Raw genomic sequence first — 21,340 nt, forward strand, 5'->3', positions numbered from 1 at the left:
AGTGATAGGCATCGACGGTAGTGAGGGGCAAGTGGTGGGTGTTGGATGATTTTTGTGAATAGTGACGCCGAAATAAGTATAATGATGGTGACAAAGCCGAGGCAAGAGTTGAACTCTTTGTCCTTAAGTCGAATTTGCCCCGCAACGGTGCCTACGGATTTTGGCAATCGACTCCCAAGATATAACGGCTACACTTGTGTTTGTAGCACTCCAAAACACAAGTACAACGAACCAAATTTAGGCTTATGTACTCCAAGGATGAAATGAAAGAAAATCAAAATAAATGAAATGATTTTGATTTTGGACAGAAGAGAGGATGAGAGACGTTTTGCATATCAAATTGTGTAGAATAGGACACCCAAAGGGTCCTATTTATAGACCATGAAAGGGTGTGGACGAAATGGTTGAGGCCAAACCATGCACCCTTTCCAAACAATGCACCTTTATGAAAAGGTGTCTATTCACTGATTTTCGTCCTTTTTCTTTATTTCTCATTCATCCGATACAGGTCGATCCCCGTTTGTGCGCCCCGAAGCGGCGAAGTGGCAAACAATTTTACTTAAACGGATTGAGTCAAGCTTTTGAGTATTTGGCCAAAGTCGGTACGAACTTTAATCGATTTTTCAATTCTCGATTTATTTAACCAATATCCAACAGTGGGGTGAGTTGCACCGGTGGTTTCGGTTCCTGGTTTTGATTTTTGGAGGTGGGTATGTGTAGGATATGTAGAGAAGTGTATTTCTGTTTTAGGTTTCTATTTTAATTGTTTTTAATAGAAAATATAATTTTGCCATTTTAACATTTTAAAATTAATTAAAATTTGAGTAAAATGTTGACTCTAGGTCAACTAACGGATGAACTAACGGTTTTTATCCATATGAATTCCAGGTGAGATTTTTTTTTTAAACGTAACTAACGGTTTTTATCCATATGAATTCCAGGTGAGATTTTTTTTTAAAGGTTCGGTATTTTCGGTGACACTAATGAAAGGTTCGGATCAAATCTGCTATTAAATGAAAGGTTTGGTAACATGGTTGCAATTTTCCCTTCATAAAACTGATAACTTTGAAACGAGATGAAATTTTGGTAATGCGCAGTAATTTAGATTAATATTGTGCATAGTTTTCTCTCATTTCAGACAAATTTACAAATGGATTTGTTATAGACATAAGGAGAATTCTGGAAGAAAGGCAATTGAGGTCATATTGTCAATGTACAGTAATCCCTATTTTTTTTATTTTTTGCTTTCTGCATCTTCATTATTATAGGGGCTCGTCGAAAAGGAAGACATTCTAGTAGGAAGGCCAACCACTATATAAATCGAAATGAATCAGAGAGGTAAGCTACAGTTTTTCGTTTCCTCACTAACTTGCCATGGATTCCATGGTAAATTTGTCGACAAAACTATTTCGTCCATAAATTCCGTAGTAAATTTGCAATGAAGTACTTGAACATGTCACTGCGCATGACAATAGGTTACTGATACCTTTAGAGATGAATGTTTTCGTCGTTAAAATTACCGTTTTTGTAGTGTTAGTGTTTTTAACTTCATGCAATTCTACACAGATAAAAAAGTGCAAGCTTTGCTATATAGATACTATCGGTTCAATGAAATGCAAGTTTCATTTTTCAATGTCAAGATCACTCAACCACAAAAACAACTCAGAAGTCATAACACAGATGCAAGGTCAAAAGTACCAATATTTCAACACATTATACAAAATAAAATGCAAAATTTCTCAAGTTTAACATACAATAAACTGAGGACAACAGTTTGTTTCATTCCAGCTAGCATAATGAGATCCGGAAGCAAACCCATGTCACCGTGCATCAAAACTCCATTTGTTCAACATTCTTGGCATTGTTACTCATTGATTTATCTGCGTGCATAAATCATACACAGTATGAAAACAGAGTCGAAATTTACAAATAATTATCTTTTAGTGGAATCATCTGCCTGCAAATCATGGACTCAATCTTACTCTGTTTAAGTGAAATATATATGCTTCAGATTTGAAGTTGAGTGAGTTTGATTATAGGCTCACAAACGAAAGAATGATATCAGCTTGTTCATCTAAATTTGCCGTCATTCAAGAAGTTCCAAAAGTTGTAATCAGTGATAAAGTTTTATTCTGCTGTACTAAAATTTGGTCTATTGGAGTTCAACTTCATACAACACAATTAGAAATATTATTGTTGAATATCTGTCAAGATTTGCATGATTCGCATACTAACCAATGTCAATTCAGCTAACAGAGCATATAACTGTGTATCTAATTATCTGATTATTGATATATTAAGTAACATGATCATTTAAAAGCATGTAAATAAATGGTTCATAAGTTAAAACAAAATGTTAGTCTTCAATAGAAGTTGGCTTACTTGCAAGCTTTTACAGTATATCCCCGCGTGTGATCACTGATTTTTGGCTGGAGCGTCTGGAGGATAAATGTTAAGCTGAAATCCACTGCCTTTGGTGCTTTGCTGGTCTTGAAAGTTCTTTTTAAGCAGTTCAATTTTTCGGGCAGAAGCAGCAGCTGATTTGGAGGTACAGTACAAGTCCATTATTTGTAGGCTTGAAATGTCACCAAGGCCTGATGGCACTTCATAGAGATAACTGCAGTGTTTAAGATAAAGACGCCAAAGTTTTGGAAAATGATCTGCTGAAGCATTCCAAGAAACTAAATTTGTCTTTCCAATATGCAAGATCCTGAGAGCACGAAAACCTCCCTCCTCTGCCTGCCACATTATTCCCTCAAATGCATTGTCTTTCAACTTGAGAATCTCAAGGTTTTCCAATTTTCCCAGCGTAGACATGTGCTTCCAATCAAGCAGTGTGTCTGATAGCGTTAGCTTGTTTAGCTTCGGTGGAAATTTGTACATTTGAGGTAGGCTTAGTTTTCCTTCAGCAGGTGACCCCGGAAATACATCATTCATTAGCTTCAAATTTTCAAGATTAACCAAAATTTTCCCCAGACTGTCGAACAAAGTAGATCCACCCTTATCCCCCAGAAGTTTAAATAATTGGCCGCGAATACCCAATTTCTTTAAGTTTGGAGCTGCAGCAAAGACATCTTCAGAACAACTCTCAGGAGATATTGTAGAAAGTGTTACTAGGCTACCACTTTTCAAAGAGTCTTCTTTACATTTTCTAGTTTTGGTAAGGACAGCTGGCAATCGCATCAAAGAGTCTTCTTTACTCTTACCTGTTTTGGGCAAAGATGTGGATGCATTTATTTCAAGATGCCTGAGCTGAATCATCTTCCATATGTCTGCTTTGATTTCAAGGGTGCGTAACGATGTCACGACTATGAGAGTTTGCAAGTTCCTGAGGTTGGAAATAGTTGCGGGAAGCACTTGGAAGGCAATGGAGAGAACAAGATACCTCAAATGAATCAATTGAGTTAGGTCAGAAGGAAAACGAGGGAAAGTGATGGGTCTACCATCTAACACCCTGAGCAACTTAAAGCTTCCAGGGATGGAAGAAACATGATCGAGTGACAATGTAATATCTTCGCCAGAGAAACACAACAAAGACCGAACACGAGGACCAAATTGTTTAGACGAGATAAAATTAGAAATGCCAGAATGAACGCCAAGACGACGGTACTCATCAAAGGGAAGGGTACTGGAAAATGAATAGGTACCTCGATTGAACTCTTTAATTTCATAGAAAAAATTTTGTTCTGCACCTTCCTTCTTGCAAAACTCATGGAGCATGTCATGAACGTGGCATATTTTAACTTTACCATTTGACTTCCATTTTCCAACCATTACTAAATTCCTGTTGACAAGATCCTCCAAGTATTCCTCTGCAATATCCTCCAAGTTCATCCCTTCTTCTTTTTGTATGAATCCTTCAGCAGTCCACAGCTGAAGCAATTTCGACACTGGGATTTCGAAGTCTTCTGGGAACATCCCAAAATAGAGAAAACATGCTTTCAAGTGATACGGTAAGTTCTGGAAGCTAAGTGCTATAAGTTTATCCATGCGTTCCTCCCGGTCTAGGTTTAAATATGCATGCACCCTCCCCGCGACTTTCTCCCACCAATAAATTTCGATACCTTTTCCTAGAAGAACTCCTCCAATTATCCCTATTGCGAGTGGTAGTCCCTCACATTCTTTGGCTATACGTTTTCCATGCTCTATCAACTCTTGATCAAGGCACTGCTTTGTGCCTAGTGCCTTCTGTTGGAGTGATGTCCAACTTTCATGAGGAGTTAAAAAACGCAAGCAATGAGGATCCCTATTTGGGTTTGCGTGTTTACCTACACTAAGTATACGACTAGTCAGTAAAATTCTACTCCGATTCTTGTTCTTGGGAAAAGCCAGTTTGAGATCATCCCAAACATATTCTTTCCAAACATCGTCCATGACAATCAAATATTTTCCTTTCTCCAAAAATCTATGAAGTTCATTAGCTAATCTTTCAGCATCCATCTTATACATATCATCGGTAAGCTTGATAAGCTGTCCCAAAATCTTTAGGAACACCTCTTTTTTACTATATTCTTGAGAAACATAGACCCATGCACGATTGTAGAATTCATATTCAATTTTAGGATCGCGAAATATAATTTTAGCCAGTGTCGTTTTACCGAGGCCAGGCATACCAATGATTGAGATAACTTCTAGTTCCTCCAATCCTTCATTCAGAAGTTTGATCAATTTTTCTGCCTCATCTTGAAAGCCCACCACGTTTTCTTCCTCTACAATGGGAACCTATGTCATGGTGAATGGTTATATCACAAACTTGGGATCCGATAAAAGTGAAATAGAGATTAGAATGCATTGAAGATGGTAATAAAATGGTGAATTGTACACTTTCCACAAGATGGGATAGTATTTATGTCCATATCCATATAATAACTCGTATTGATGTCAGATTCCTAAATGAGAATACACGTAACTTTGAGAGCTTGTCTAAATTTAAAAGTTACTTTCCTACAAAAAAATAAACCTAGTTAAAAATGTAATTTTTAAATAAGTTTTGACTCATTTTTAAGCATAACCAAACATGCTCATGTTAAACCCATGAAATTAATTCCAACTTTCATACTGATTAGTAAGAAAAAGATCAAGAATCCAACAAATGGATCAATTTTCTTACTACTGAATAATAATAAAAAGAACTAGTCCAAAGTTGATTGCCTTAAAGACAGTGTGTGAACTATACAATAAAATATCTAAGTTAAAAAGTTAATAATCTATAATTTACCTTCCTCTCTATATTAATTGTTTTTTTTTTTTTTTTTAATTAAATTCAATCAACTAATGCAGATAAAAAATAATATTATACCTTTCTCTTTGTTGTAATTCTTTCAGATCCCTCCCCATATTGCAGTGCAGCAAAACCAATCTTCTTGCTATCATACATATTCTTCACCATCGTCATGATGGATTTAACCTCTTCAGCCACATTTCGAAGATTTGCCACATAATTTTTGCCGTGGAGAGCTTTTTCAAAGTAGCTTTTGGTCTTCGGAACAGATGTAAGCGAAACAAATGTTTCAACAGCGTCTTCTGCATTATATACCACTTCCCTGGTTTGTCTCGCCACTGATTTCATATATTCGTTGCTATTCCGCTTTTCTGTCGAGTCCTTGAGAAAACCTTTTAGCAAATCTAACTCGTTGTACAGAGATTCAACGTCACTCTTCACGTCACGAATCAGATCAACACTGTAAAGAAGCAGTTGCTTTAGGGTTTCTAGCAGAAATTCTACAGCTGCATCGGCCATTTCTTTCTTATATTAATTCTTAATGCCAAAATCTGCTTCTTCCTTTTTTGCCTTTTTTTTTTTTTTTTTTTTTGGGCGATGTGAACGGTTGAAAGAGGGGAAAGATTGAGGCAGGAGCTGAGAAAATGCTGTCGGTTTTCAAGGAGATTTGGATAATTTTGTTCTTTTAACCTTGGGAAAGTCGGGCCGGGCTCAATTATAAACCTACTCGATCGATTGAATCATTCTATAATAAAATTTTCCAGAATAATTAAATATAGTGATTATAAAAAAGGAATGTAAATAGAAATGACAACTTATTCAAAATAACAAAGAAAAGGAAACAGGCCTCGCACTTTGCTTAGTGAATGGCCAAACAAAACTTTAATAGGGTTAAGAAGTTATTTGGAACTCTTAAATCCAATTCTTATAATAGAGGAGATAGCTTGAAATGGAGGTGAGCCCAATGAATTGAGTTTAGAACGGATTTTTCAAGTTAGATTTAAGTGATATAGGGAGGATTGCACTTGTACTATAAGTAATGAGTTTTGGGCAAAGTAACGACAATACCTTACATTAAAGCAGAAGACACTGATAGCTGATCGGTGGCGGATTTTGACATTGTTATTGCTATGTTTTTCTTCTTGTGTGTATTGGTTATTACTGGTAGTGCACACAAAATGTTCAAAGCTTTCCTGTGTATGGTGAAAAAGATACTATCAGTTCAATATTCAAGTTCGAAAAATTCAATTATATGCAAGTAAGAAGAAAGAAAGAAAAATATGTTTAAGTTTCCACTTTTTCTCTTAGGAATTTTACTAAGGATGCATTTGATTGTAAATATTTTCCATAGAAAATGACTTTTTTCCATTCAAATTCCCACTTTTACGCTGTTTGATTGATAATTTTTTCCATGGAAAATGTTATCCATCTTTTGGTCAAGTGACTATATTTTTCTTGAAAATAAGGATAATACTTTCTTGAGGTGGAGTAGGAGGTAGAGTGGGATTTTATTTTCAATGGAATTCAAAATTTCCCAAAATTCTACTTTACGCAACCATCTATCTACTCACATGCCCTATCTCTCTCTCTCTCTACCCATGTTCAAAAGGAGGATTGATATAAAAGGCTTGGTCAAACTAAACATTTGTCCAAGAAGACCAAGAACTAAGGCCTTTAGTTGAATGAGCCTAAAGTTATTAAGTCATTGTTTGAGCCCCATTTTTCAACCAAAATACATTTTTCAACAGTGATTTGCCATCATTTCAACCTCACATTCTTCAATAAAATAATATTATACGCAAATCAAAAACTTTTCCTTATTTTTTAATCACATATTTCTAATCAATACACTATTCAAAAATTCATTTTCTTCACAAAAATGGGGCTCAAACAAGGGCTAAATATGGAAAATAAAATTTGTAAAAGACTAAAATATCCTTGTATGTAAAATGATATTATTGTTCTAATTTTCATTTCAATTTCCTTTCAACCCTAATCTTCTTCCATTCTCTATGAACGACTCGACCACAGTAAGTGCCTCCATGCTAATTTTCTTATCATCATCTTCTTCTCTACTTAATGAAATCACAAAATTTACATTCTCATTCCTTTGAACATTCATTTGGTTGAAATGAATAATAAAGTCTTACTATATTTTTACTGGGCATTTGGAGAAGAAGAGAGGGTATGATAAATTTTCAATATTTGAGCACTTTCTTTCTTCATTGTTTTGAACCATCTGTTCATGTTGTTGTATATATGTTTGTGGTGTTCATTTGTCAATACTGATTTTGAATTCATTTTATGATTAGATTGAAGCTTTAAATGGGTTACTTCCCAATCTTATTCTCATTATTCCTTATTTGTATTCCTTAGTATTAATTGAAGTGAAATGTGAAGTGGTGAAGGATGATTGGCTATTATTCTCATTGTTTTCACGTGAAACATACATTTGATTTTTAGTACAGAACGACATACATATCGTTTTCTGAAATCGTGAACGACATAAATATCGTTTTCTGAAATCCATGACAACGTATATATCGTTATCAATACTTTATGATGTTTGAAATTTGATGGAATTTATATGTTGAATTACAGGTTATGGACACCATGGACATGGTATGAATATCGATTTGTTATCTAATTGAATATGAGCATACAGTTGAAGGTGCATGGGAATGGAAGTATTCTGGAAATGACAAAGGGAAAACAATACATATTCTTGTTGTAAAAATAATTTCTTACATGGAACTATATGATAAAGTTAAGGAGGCATTGAATATCGATACGAGTCTATACAAAATAGAGATTTCAGCTCTTGTCCCGATAATGTCTAAAGCTCCAGCTGCACTAATCACAATTGATTGTGACAACAATGTGAAGTGGTTTATATCTGCCTGTACAGAAACTTTTCTTTGTGTAAGTATTTTAAATGAGGTTGTTGAGAATCGAGAAGATTTTGATGATGAATGATGTTTATTAGTAATAGATGGTGGAGAACAAATTGAAAATATGAACAACGAGGCGGAACATGATCGAACAGACAACGATGGTAATGATGACAATGGTGATGGAATATTTGTAGATTATAATTGTTTTGACGTAAGTGAAGATAGTCCCTGAAGAGTAAATGATGAAGCTAATTCTCCTGTAGCATATGACAATAATTTTGAGTTACATACGTATTAACCTTTTAGTATGAATATAGTGAATGGTAATGATGTAGAATGTACTTATATTGTATCTTCGCTCTGTTACGAGACATCGGTAAAAATTTAGGAACGATTAGATGTGCAAGTCAACCAGTTGTTTCCATTGAAATATGACCTAATATCAAAATTGCAGTTGCTAGCTATAACGTGTCACTTTGAGTACAAAGTTGAGAAGTCAAATAAGAGCACTTATACAATTGTTTGTATTGATGAAAATTGCAAGTGGCACTTACGAGCAACCAAGATCGTAGAAAGTCCTTTTTTCTAAGTTCGAAAATACAATGGTCATCATTCTTGCTCCATGAGTGTTCATCACAGAGATCATAGGCATGCTTCATATATGATTATTGGAAACCACAACGCTCCTAAGTATGAAGATGTCAACCAAGTTTACAGACCAAGGGACATTATTAATGACATTCGTCGAGAGTTCGGTATAACCGTAAGCTATACTAAAGAATACATGGCCAAAAATTTTGTTTGTGGACTGATTTGTGGGAAACCCCGTGAGAGTTATGCGAAATTGCCAATATATTGTCATGTTTTGGAGATGTAAGATTCTGGTACACTAACATTCATTCATACTAATGATGATCGACGCTTTAAGTACCTTCATATAGCACTGGGACCAAGTATACATGGGTTCCTCAACTCAATGTGAAAGATAATTTCTATAGATGGTGCATTTTTGACATCGAGAATGAAAGGTACTCTACTCATAGAAACTTCCCAAGATGCAAATTTTCAAATATTTCTACTCGCATGGGGAGTAGTTGATTCGGAGAATGATGAATCCTAGACTTGGTTCTTTCAAAAGTTGCGGTTAATAACAGGTGATACGGATGACCTTGTGATTATATTTGACCGTGCAACATGCATAAAAAATGGACTTAGAAATGTGTTTCGATTTGTTCATTATGGTAATTGTATATATCACTTGCAAAAAAACTTGAAGACAAATTTTTCAGGTGTGATGTTGCAACTTTGTTTAGAGCAGTGTCGAAGACTTATACTGTAACTGAATTTGAGTCCTACACGAAAGCTCTATGCAGTAAAAAGGAGGGCATCCAAGAGTACCTATTAGAAGAAGATTTTCATTATTGGGCTAGAGCGCATTTTACCGAGATATGTTACAATATCATGACTACGAATAATGCGAAATCTACAAATGGTTTGTTGAAGAGTACTTGAGAACTTCCCATAGTTGGTTTAATAGAATATATTCGTGAAATACTACAAAGGTAATTTTATGAAAGACATGTTGAAGCAGAAAAATGTGTGACCCAACTCACGTCATCATTAGGAAAAAAAATGTGCATGACATATAATGAGTCAAATAAGTTGGAGGTAAATCAAGTTTCTCCGGACATTTATCAAGTTGGTGATAATTTAGAAAACCACTTTGTGGATTTTTACGAAATGACATGTACGTGTAGAAGATTTGATTTGGACAAGTTTCCAAGTGCGATGCAATTGCTGTCGCAAGGTTTAAAGGAGACGACGGCTACAAATTATGTACCCCCTTTTACACTAGTATTTGTTGGGAGCAAGCTTATTCTACATTCGTATATCCTTCGCTGAACGAGGTCGAATGAAAAATTCCTAAGAATGTGATAGCCAAAGAAGTATATTCCACCATTGGTACGAAGAGAAGGGGGCGACCGTCAAAAAAGAGGAAATGGTCGGTCTGAGAGACGTGTGTGGCTCGTAAGTGAAGCAGGTGTAAGAAAATTGGTCATGTTCGATCCACTTGCACGGGCTAAGTAGCTAGTAGTGAACCTTAAAGTTGTAATACTATCGTGTCTTGTAACTTTACGATTTCGTACTTATTATTTCAATTGAATGAAATGACTTATTAGATTCTGAAGTCATTGCGTTATTAAAATATTTTTGTACCGTTGAAATCAAATTAAAGTATTTTAGGTATTCATGTTACTTTTTCTCATAGCTCATGTCTTTACAGTAGACATGAATGTCGTTCCAATTCAAAAATTGTACAGTTTAACATAACGATTTAGAACTCGTTCCGCAGACACAAAACGACATGCATATCATTTCAATGTTCAATACACACTGCTTCTCTGAATTGTGTAAAGACTTAGAACTTGTTATGACCACACATAACGATTTCAAAATTATTTCGGTTAAAATTGATACTAAAACGATTTAGAACTCGTTCCTGAGACACAAAACGAGATATGTATATCGTTTCAATGTTAAATACACCAGTTCTCTCAATTGCGTAACAACGTAGAACTTGTTATGACCACATATAACGTCTTCGAAGTCGTTTCAGTTAAAATTGATACTAAAACGATTTGGAACTCGTTCCTAGGACACAAAACGACATGCATACTTATCGAATTTGCGTAACGACGTAAAACTCGTTATGACCACACATAACGATTTCGAAGTCGTTTCACTTAAAATTGATACTAAACGATATTGAACCTGTTCGTGCGACGAAAAATGACGTTTACATCATTTCAATATTAAATACACATTGCTTCAGTACTTAACGAGGGTTGGGCACATATTGTTTCTTCTCTTCAGAACGATATTGATATCATTCTAGTCTAATCATTCTTGAAACAGGATACATCTTGTTTTATTACAAACCTGTCGAGTTTGAAATCGTTTCTACTAAAATAATAACTACAGTGACATCGATATCGTTTCTTCACACTTGAAATGATATTATTATCGTTATGCTTAAAAGGATGTTTCGGCCATCCACGGCCACCTACATACGTTCCACCGTACGTATGACGATAAAAATAGGTAATCGAGCTAGTTTAATCTCACTCGAACGACGCTATGGTAACGTTTGTGATTCCATAGTTATCTTTTACACTTGAGTTGTTTCGATAGAAACAGAGATCTCCATTAGCCCTTTTGGGACATTCGATATCTACCAGCTCACTTGATATGCTCTTTCAATCGTCATACACATTTCGGAGGTATGTTGAGCGATTGAGGACGGTTGAAACGTAGTTTTTAGGTATTACGATATACATATCGTTATGTTCTCTAAGAATGACTTTGAGGTCGTTGTAGATATTATATAAACCGAAACGAGTTAGAAATCGTCAAATTTTAAAAGAAACGACATATATATCGTTATGAACCAAAAAGTGAAATAATGTAACATCATCCATCTCGTTTCATTACAAAACTGACAATTTCGAAATCGTTTTAGTTGAAATAATATCTACAACGACATTGGTATTGTTTCTTCATACTTGAAACGATATTAGTATCTTTATGCTAAAAAATGACGTCATGGCCATCTACGGCCACCGACATACATCACACCGTACATATGACGATAAAAATAGGTCATCGAGCTAGTTCAATCTCACTCGAACGATGCTATGGTATCGTTTGTAACTCCATAGTAGTCTTTCACACTCGAGTTGTTTCGATAGAAATAGGGCATCTCTGTTGGCTCTTTCAGGGCCATTCGAGAGCTACCAGCCCAATTGATACGCTCTTTCGATTGTCATTCAAATTTCGGAGGTACGTCGAGCGACTGTAGACGATCGAAATGTCATTTTTAGACATAACGATATGAATGTCATTTAAATTGTGAAGAAACAATACCGAAGTCATTGTAGTTATTATTCCATCTAAAACGATTTCGAACTCGTCAAGTTTGTAATGAAATGAGATGGATGACATTACGTTATTTCACTATTTGGTACATAACGATTTATATGTCGTTTCTTTTAAAAGTTGACGACTTCTAACTCGTTTCGGTTTATATAACATCTACAACGACCTCAAAGTCGTTTCTTCGAGAACATAATGATATGTATATCGTTATACCTAAAAATGATGTTTCGACCGTCCTCGATCGTTCGACATGTCCTTGGAGTAGTCTCAGTCAAAAATATCGCAAGATTCAAAGTGGTCAGATAAAATAACATTTTCTGTTGCCACCTTTTGAAATTCAAGCCATTGAATTTCTCCTATTTTTTTTCATGATTAATCGGAACATAAACGGATTATCACATACCGTATATGTAGTTTAGATACCGATTTTGACCATATCGTATATACAATTTATCGTATATGCAGCTTACCGTATCCGCATATAACTAACCGTATATGCAGCGTACCATATTTTCAGGTAACTTACTGTATATGCAGCTTACCGTATATGCTCCTTACCGTATATGTTTTTAATCGTATTTGCACATATTTTCTTTACCCTTTTTATATATACTATTTCTACATGCAATATTTTCACATACCGATTTTGCTTTTATACATACCAAAATTATAGAATTTTTTTCAGATTTTTATTTTTTACATAGAAATTATCGCAGATTAATTTTAATAAATATAAATAGAACGATAACATATCTCAATTCTACGTTATTACGCAAATCAGAAAAGTAGTGCGTATTTAATATTGAAATGATATACATGTCGTTTTATGTATCAATAACGAGTTCTAAATCGTTTTAGTATCAGTTTTAACTGAAATGAGTTCTAAGTTGTTATGTGTGGTAATAATGAGTTCTAAGTCGTTACGAAAATCGGAGAAGCAATGTGTATTGAACATTGAAATGATATGAATGTCGTTTTGTGTCTCAAGAACAAGTTCTAAATCGTTTTAGTATCGCTTTTAACTAAAACGACTTCGAAGTCGTTATGTGTAGTCATAACGAGTTCTAAATCGTTACACAAATCAGAGAAGCAATGTGTATTTAACATTAAAATGATATGCATGTCATTTTGTGTCTCAGGAACGAATTCTAAATCGTTTTAGTATCAATTTTAATTTAAACGACTTCGAAGTCGTTATGTGTGATCATAACAAGTTCTACGCCGTTACACAAATCATTTAACATTGAAATGATATGCCTGTCATTTTGCGTCTCAAGAACGAGTTCTAAATCGTTTTAGTATCAATTTTAACTTAAACGACTTCGAAGTCGTTATGTGTGATCATAACAAGTTCTACGTCGTTACACAAATCAGATAAGTAGTGTGTATTTAATATTGAAACGATATGCATGTTGTTTTGTGTCTCAGGAACGAGTTCTAAATCGTTTTAGTATCAATTTTAACTGAAACGACTTCAAAGTCGTTATGTGTGGTCATAACGAGTTCTAAGTCGTTATGCAAATCAAGAAAGCAGTGTGTATTTAATATTGAAACGATATACATGTCGTTTTGTGTCTCAGAAAGGATTTCTAAATCGTTTTAGTATCAATTTTAATTGAAACGATTTCAAAGTCGTTATGTGTGGCCATAACAAGTTCTAAGTCATACGCAAATCAAGGAAATAGTGTGTATTTATCATTGAAATGATATGCATGTCGTTTTGTGTCTCAGGAATGAGTTCTAAATCATTTTAGTATCAATTTTAATTGGAACGACTTTGAAGTCGTTATGTGTGGTCATAACAAGTTCTAAGTCGTTACGCAAATCAGGGAAGCAATGTGTATTTAATATTAAAACGATATGCATGTCGTTTTGTATATCAGGAACGAATCGTTTTAGTATCAATTTTATCTAAAAAAATTTCGAAGTCATTATGTGTGGTCATAACATGTTCTAAGTCGTTACACAAATCAGGAAAGCAGTGTGTATTTAACATTGAAACGATATGCATGTCGTTTTGTGTCTCAGAAACGAGTTCTAAATCGTTTTAGTATCAATTTTAGCTGAAATGACTTCGAAGTCGTTAGTCTGGTCATAAAAAGATCTACGTCGTTACCAAAATAAGGACTACTCTTATACTACAACGATATGACAATGGAAAATATGTCAGCTTGTACATGTAAAACTCAACAATCTGACATGGACAATATCTAAACTTTAAAATTATAGAAGAAAATGAAAAATATGTACATTGAAATTGTATTCAAACTCCAAAATAACTGCTACTCCAAAGTCAAAACAACCAAGTCACTACATAATGCTATAAAAATATAAAAAAATACGAGCAAAGCACAATCTACGACTTGAAATCCTAAGCTAACAACGCTGTAGCCAGTTTCTTTCTCCATATTGATACGTAATTCAGTCAAATTGTATTTACGTCCATATTCTCTTGCAGAAATTCTATGTATTTGATAGCGAATATTCCGCAATCGGATCTGTAAAAAAGTTGTAATATTTTTGTATTAATTTCCAACACTGGAGATAATAAGGTACTACTAATTATGAAATTAGTCATTCTTACGCGTTCACTTATTGAGGAACATCTTTTACGTTCACAAATTTGAAATTCTCTGTACTATATTTGCTTTCACCGGTGACATGAGATTTTATTATCAATAGAATAATGACCTGTAGAGACAAAAAGTAAGCTTCCAACGCTGCCCAGCGAATGTGACCCTTCAGACTATCTAACATAAAAATGGTCCGTTTCTGCATGTCGACTTGAACTGTAAACCAATGGTCGTGGGTCCAATAAGGAAGATACAAATATCTACAATCCTTTCAATGTTTACCGAGCTTCGGAGTAGCCCCTCTCACATAATTAATTAGACTCTTGCTACATTTGAGCTCTTTACTGGACTGTAACTGGCCATATGCATTGATAACAAATTGATAGATATAAATATCCAATTTGTAACAGGCTGAAACAGATTGAAAATTTTGGAAGCCCTTTCTCGTATCTTGTATAGGGCTTCGTTCATAATCTACAAAAATAAACTAATCAATTCAAACTGAATTCTTTTATGACATTATTGTAAATCATTAAAGTTGGATTACTTACACTGTCATTAATCCAATCATCCTCATTCAAAAGATCCATCGAACTTTTTGCTTGAACATCATAAAAGCGCAAAGGTATAATTTGACTGTGCATACAACAAAGTCAACACGAAGTTATATTTAGGTAATACTTTCATTACTTTCACATGTACTTGCAACTATATGTAATAATTTACCACGAAGATGTAGTTTCATTTGCAAAAAGTCTCAACCTTGACGGGATCTACTTCTCGATAAAGATCTTATACATTGATGTCCGACAATGTTCTCCTCTTCGTCAGCTCCATGTACGGAGAACACAATAAGTGCGCTTTTCTCTTTCGACGATACCCTCGTCCTTTCGATGGATCGCATCCCGCCTCATCGATTTCTACAATGTCGCATATATGTTGCAAATAACAACAATTAGAAGTGGACAATTTATTTCATTTGGATATAAAGATGTAAAATTGAACTTTGAATTCATTTTTACATACCTTGCATGAGTTCATTTGTATCCATATCATGCTTTTCAGGTGTCACAAAATCAGAGATCCCTTTCTTCACGTCGGGATGCTCCTTTTCTAATATTATTTCTTTTCTAACACTCTCCTTGACCATTTTTTTATTTATTTGCTCATCTATTTCATTCCCAGATTCAGCTTCCTTTTCCAAGTCCTTCCCTCCTATATTTTTGCCTCTAACCTCCTCCTCTAACTTTGGGTCCTCCTCACGCGCTTCTACATTTGTTTCAGCAGTAGGCACATCTCTCACATCATCAAATCCAGACTCAGTTCCAACTCATTCCTTCCTATATTTTTTCCTCTAATCTTTTCCTCCTCTAACTTTGAATTCTCTTCGGTAGATCTACCTTTCTTTCAGCACATGCACATTTGTCACATCATCAAACCCAGCATCCTTTTTCAACCTATCCTTCAGTCATTTTCTGGTACATAAGCTGTGCTATTAGTGGCACCATCAAATGCACTAGTCGCTGGATGGAACCGACCCGTCACAGTAAATTCAACTAACCTGTCAACCTTTTTCTCCACCTGATCAAGTCAAGTCGATATGACTGCTTGCAGCCTTCCCTCAAGTTTTTCCATTTTCGTTCTCAATAAATCCACTATGTTGATCTCAAAACCACGCTGTGATGGTTGAGCTGCTCTAGGAGACACTTCGTGGTATGCATGCTGTGGCTCGACATCGTGCTCAGTCTCGTTTCCTTCGGAATGATGTGAGATACTATCATCTTCTTCCACGATTGGTTTTTTCAACTCTTTCCAATAGGCCTCTTCGAGTTCAACTTCAGTGGGAATCAATGTGAAATTAACCTCCAACTGCAAATATTAAAAGCTTCATTTTCCAAGTCCTTCCCTCCTATATTTTTGCCTCTAACCTCCTCCTCTAACTTTGGGTCCTCCTCATGCGCTTCTACATTTGTTTCAGCAGTAGGTACATCTCTCACATCATCAAATCCAGACTCAGTTTCCAACTCATTCCTTCCTCTATTTTTTCCTCTAACCTCCTCCTCCTCTAACTTTGAATTCTCTTCGGCAAATCTACCTTTCTTTCAGCAGCATGCACATTTGTCACATCATCAAACCTAGCATCCTTTTTCAACCCATCCTTCAGTTCATTTTCTGGTACATAAGTTGTGCTATTAGTGGCACCATCAAATGCACTAGTCGCTGGATGGAACCGACCTGTCACAGTCAATTCAACTAACCTATCAACCTTTTTCTCCACCTGATCAAGTCAAGTCGATATGACTGTTTGCAGCCTTCACTCAAGTTTTTCCATTTTCGTTCTCAATAAATCCACTATGTTGATCTCAAAACCACGCTGTGATGGTTGAGCTGCTCTAGGAGACTCTTCGTGGTATGCGTGCTGTGGCTCGGCATCATGCTCAGCCTCGTTTCCTTCGGAATGATATGAGATACTATCATCTTCTTCCACGATTGGTTTTTTCAACTCTTTCCAATAGGCCTCTTCGAGTTCAACTTCGGTGGGAATCAATGTGAAATTAACCTCCAACTGCAAATATTGAAAGGTGCAAGTCATTAGTCATTCACGAAGCTAATTCCACAATTTATTCCCATTAAACTTAAAAAAGACAAATTTACCTCCTTTGAATTCAACACGTTATAAATGGCAGCAGATGTTAACCTCTTTAACATTTCCCAAGCGACCATTCTTGGTATTACATCTGGATATTTCGTACCAAACTTCATTCCCAAAGTTGGGATCGTTTCGAATGCCCAAATCTATTGCAAAACAAACATTTATATTACCTCACAACTCGAATTTATATATAAAAAAATACGAGTCAAGTGTATTGTTTGTTCATACCATTATAGTAAGGAGAAAGCCATGCAATGAATATTGACAACGTGATTTGCATCCGACGTCCGAACTTTTCAATTTATCTCTTATTTGACGTTTGAATATACTGATCGTGTATTCAAATGAAAACTTTTCCCATGGATACGTCTTGAACCTATCTAGATCGTCCACCAAGTTTAGCCACCATAAATCAATGTATGTATTCTCCTTCGTGGCCTACATAACGTACACCAAGATTACGATCAATCCTAACTTATACTTATCACTCTTTCTTTCTGGCAATTTACAAATGCATTGTAAGCATCTCTCTTTGTTATCTTCCGCTCACTTTTCTTAAAATATTCTTCCACGATCCGATACTCTTCTCCTACGGTCTTATCTATGTCGTTATCATCACCCGCATTTAAGCCCGTAACTAAAATAAATTCTTCCAACCCAAATTTTGCATTTTTCTCTCCTATCTTAAACCAAACTTCTTTTTTGTTGGTCCTTATCTTTCTTAATAATAATTGATGTATAACTTACGAAGCCAACTTTATGTCCTTCAACCTAAGAAAAGATCTGAAGCAGCTCTCACTAAGCTTGTTTTTTTTAATTTGTATCGAGCTTCTTATGCACATCTCGCACTATTTGCAATTTGCATCTCGTCGTAATAGTAGCATCAACTTGAAGAATCTTCTCCATCGCACTGTAAATTATAAAATATGTACAATAGTAGAACCGATGGTAGCAAAGCACATAATAACAAATATAAAAACTAGAAATATTAAAACAAGTTACCTAGTTCTTCTAATTTTTCTCGTAGTAGAAATTTTTTTGCAGAATATGAAATTTAAGAGCTGGTATTATTATTGCTAACAAGAAAGTATATTTTATTTGATATTCACTTATTAGGCGTTCTTACCTAGTGTGCTTTAGAGAACTTGTAAGTTCAATGTATTATAAATTGTGCACGCGATGACTTCATAGTTAAATGCCTTACCTTAGTATAGTAATTTGTTTACAAATTCAGCATTTTTCATTTTCTAAATCATTTAAACCTAACATAAAGAAGTCATTTTTTTCTTTTAAATATTTGGTAAACTTTCTAGAAATCATTCGATCTTTCCTGGAAGAATGAGAAGAACTTAATGCATTTTGAAGGAGAATGAGAAGAGATGGTTTTGGACTTGAAGAAAAAGAGTTAAATGTCGAAGTAATAGTCAATAACCCAAACAAGAATAAGAAACCAAAAAATGATGGAAACAAAATAAGCATTAATCTAAAACTCGTAAATGAGTTCATGGACGATGCAATTAAAGAATCAAGAATGATCTCTTATACAAGCAAAGGCTGGAAACAAACCAAACTTTAAACTACCAAGACAAAACTGAAATTAAGAAGCTCAAACTTTTCATATGCAAGAAAGAAATAGTTAGCTTTAGCCTTGCAAATCACAGATATGTAGCAATCATCACCATTAAATTTTTCAAGAAACAACATTATTAGTATGTGGCAAACAAATGCAGAAGTGAATCTACCAATACGAAATCAAATATGTGAGACTTTTAATCCAATCAGCATATAAATTACAAAGTACTTATTGCCATGTGCTTAGGTGAATCATAATAATGCAGATGAAAAGAAACATTAAAACAGTGGGAAATAGAACCATCATTTTTTTCTTTTGACAAAACAATATGACTTTTCTCCTTTAGAAAAAGAGGAAATCAAAACATAACCTTTACAAGCACACCTGAGGCAGAATATTGTCAATTTTGTGCCATAAAACTATCATAATGTAGATAAGTCGCTCAAAAGTTTTGGCTACAGGAACCGTAAAGACCCTTCCATATATAATATAAAAGAGCTCTTCATGTATTATATAGCTTCCTAAATCTGAGAAGGGGATGGGGAAACAAACTTCTACTACAAAATTGGGGGTGGAGAAACAAACACAATACAAATTCAACCGCTCGAGAGACGTTACTTGAAGGTGGCCCGACGAGTTTCAAAGTTCAGAAAATGGAGATAGAGAGAGATCGACGGGCAAGCCTTAGAAATGGAAAAAGACATAGATTTTTTATTCTTGAGAACTCTAATTTAGGAATGAATTGGGTCCTTTCTTCTTTAGTTTGGGGAGAAATTGGAAGGTTATAATTGTCTTTTCAAATATTTAAATATTTATATTTTATATTATTTTAAAAAATTTGGTCAAAGGCCTTTTGAACAAAAACCAATTAAAAAGCAGCCTTCCCAACTCATTTCCTCCGTTCAAAACCCTTGCCCTCTTTCATCTACTCACACAACAAACCAGAAAGAAGGGAGAAGAAACCAATTTCTCACACAATTGAACCAGGAAGAAAGAAGAAAAAATCGAAGACCCAAACAAATTACTGAAGCGGGTTTGTTTCTCTATCAGTTCCAGGCTTTTCTCCTTCTCTATACAACTTTTTTGTTCTTTGTGTCATTTAGTTTTCATCCTTGGACGATCACCTATGTTTTCTGAATCCCTGGAGATGGTTCTAAACTTCTGTAATTTTTTATTGACTTGCTACTACTAATTGCTGGAGTAACTTGATCTTGGCCTCGCTGATCACGCTTGAGTTCTCTGGGAGATTTCATGCCTGTAGTTTTAGGAGGAAGGACTTGATCTTTGTCTTTTGGAAGAGGGCTGAGGGTTACTTTAGCAAGTGGTTTACCACCAGCAATATTCTTTATAGGGACAGTAATTAGTTTCTCTATGATCAAACTTTGATGTCTATAAACATTGTTCGATTGCCACAAGAAAATATGTAGATGTTGATCTTGTTCTGTGAAATAATTTTAACAAACTTTTTTTTATTCTTTAACGGTAGGAGTACTTGTTATTCTTTATTTTTTTGGTCAATTCGGTTTGAAGAACTCTGTTGAATTAATTTTGGCTTTCTACTGATGATCTGTGTATTGGTGTGGTTTTTCCATCACTGAATTATTTTGTACTGAACTTCTTATCATGTAGGACATGCTTGATATTAATAAGATTTTTATAGATTTTAATTTTTTGAATTCAAATTATTTATATGTGATAATTCACAAAAAAAAAAAAAAGGAGGAGAGAGAGGATGATGTACTTACTAATACCATGAATGTCTAGATTAATATAAAATATATATCTTTTAAAAACCTTTAAACATGTTATCAATATTATTATGTTACTTACATATCGCTCATTACCATACCATTTTGCAAGTATTAACATTATTTGCTGGAGCTCACATATTGTGGTTGTTTGTTCAAATTTGGTATGTGCTAGTTCGTCCTGCTGCAATATGAAATTATGTCCTTGTTTGAGCTACATTATTTTCCTTAAAATGAATTTTTGAATAGTGTATTGATGAAAAATGTGTAATTAAAAAATAAAGAAAAGTTTTAAATTTGCGTATAATATTATTTTATTGAAGAATGTGTAGTTGAAATGATGTCAAATCACTGTTTGAGAATGTATTTTTTTTTAAAAATGTGACTCAAACATGCCATATACATTTTTTTCATTAACCTATGCTAAACTATTATAATTACCATAAGACTGATTATTTTTCAAGTTCTTGATGTCAGCTTTTGTTAAAATTTATACACATAAATGGCATTTTATCCAACAATATTTTGGGGGATATTTAATCCCATCTACCAGACAACATTTACCTTTGTCATAAATGGCAGTTATGTCTAGGATATTGCACTTTTCCTCATCAAGTTTCTTGTCTTAACATGCTTGAACATTGTAACAAATATGTGCATGTAACAAATTGCATAAGTACTGTGAATAAATGAACTAGTCTTGAGCATCTTAGTGCTATTTGTGTGTTAATTTCTCATATTA

The 21,340-nt window shown here is 34.5% G+C and overlaps 1 protein-coding gene across 1 annotated transcript; it reads right to left on the reverse strand.

Moving 5' to 3' along the window:
* Window positions 1-1,604: 1,604 nt before the first annotated feature.
* LOC111403279 (putative late blight resistance protein homolog R1B-17) lies at window positions 1,605-5,893 on the reverse strand. The gene is made up of 3 exons (XM_023031714.1): window positions 5,300-5,893; window positions 2,383-4,722; window positions 1,605-1,880 (listed from the first exon to the last, which is right to left on the reverse strand). Exons 1-2 carry the CDS (start codon window positions 5,738-5,740, stop codon window positions 2,416-2,418), a joined length of 2,748 nt encoding a protein of 915 aa, XP_022887482.1. The 5' UTR covers window positions 5,741-5,893; the 3' UTR covers window positions 1,605-1,880; window positions 2,383-2,415.
* Between the last annotated feature and the right edge of the window lie 15,447 nt (window positions 5,894-21,340).

The sequence above is a fragment of the Olea europaea genome, chromosome 11 (assembly GCF_002742605.1).
Source record: "Olea europaea var. sylvestris chromosome 11, O_europaea_v1, whole genome shotgun sequence".
Lineage (NCBI taxonomy): Eukaryota > Viridiplantae > Streptophyta > Magnoliopsida > Lamiales > Oleaceae > Olea > Olea europaea.

Coding starts and splice junctions, on each gene's coding strand:
- LOC111403279 (XM_023031714.1), bottom strand. CDS start 5,740: ATGGCCGATGCAGCTGTAGAATTTCTGCTAGAAACCCTAAAGCAACTG. Junction 4,723..5,299: donor GAATTACAACAAAGAGAAAG/GTATAATATTAT, acceptor ACCATGACATAG/GTTCCCATTGTAGAGGAAGA.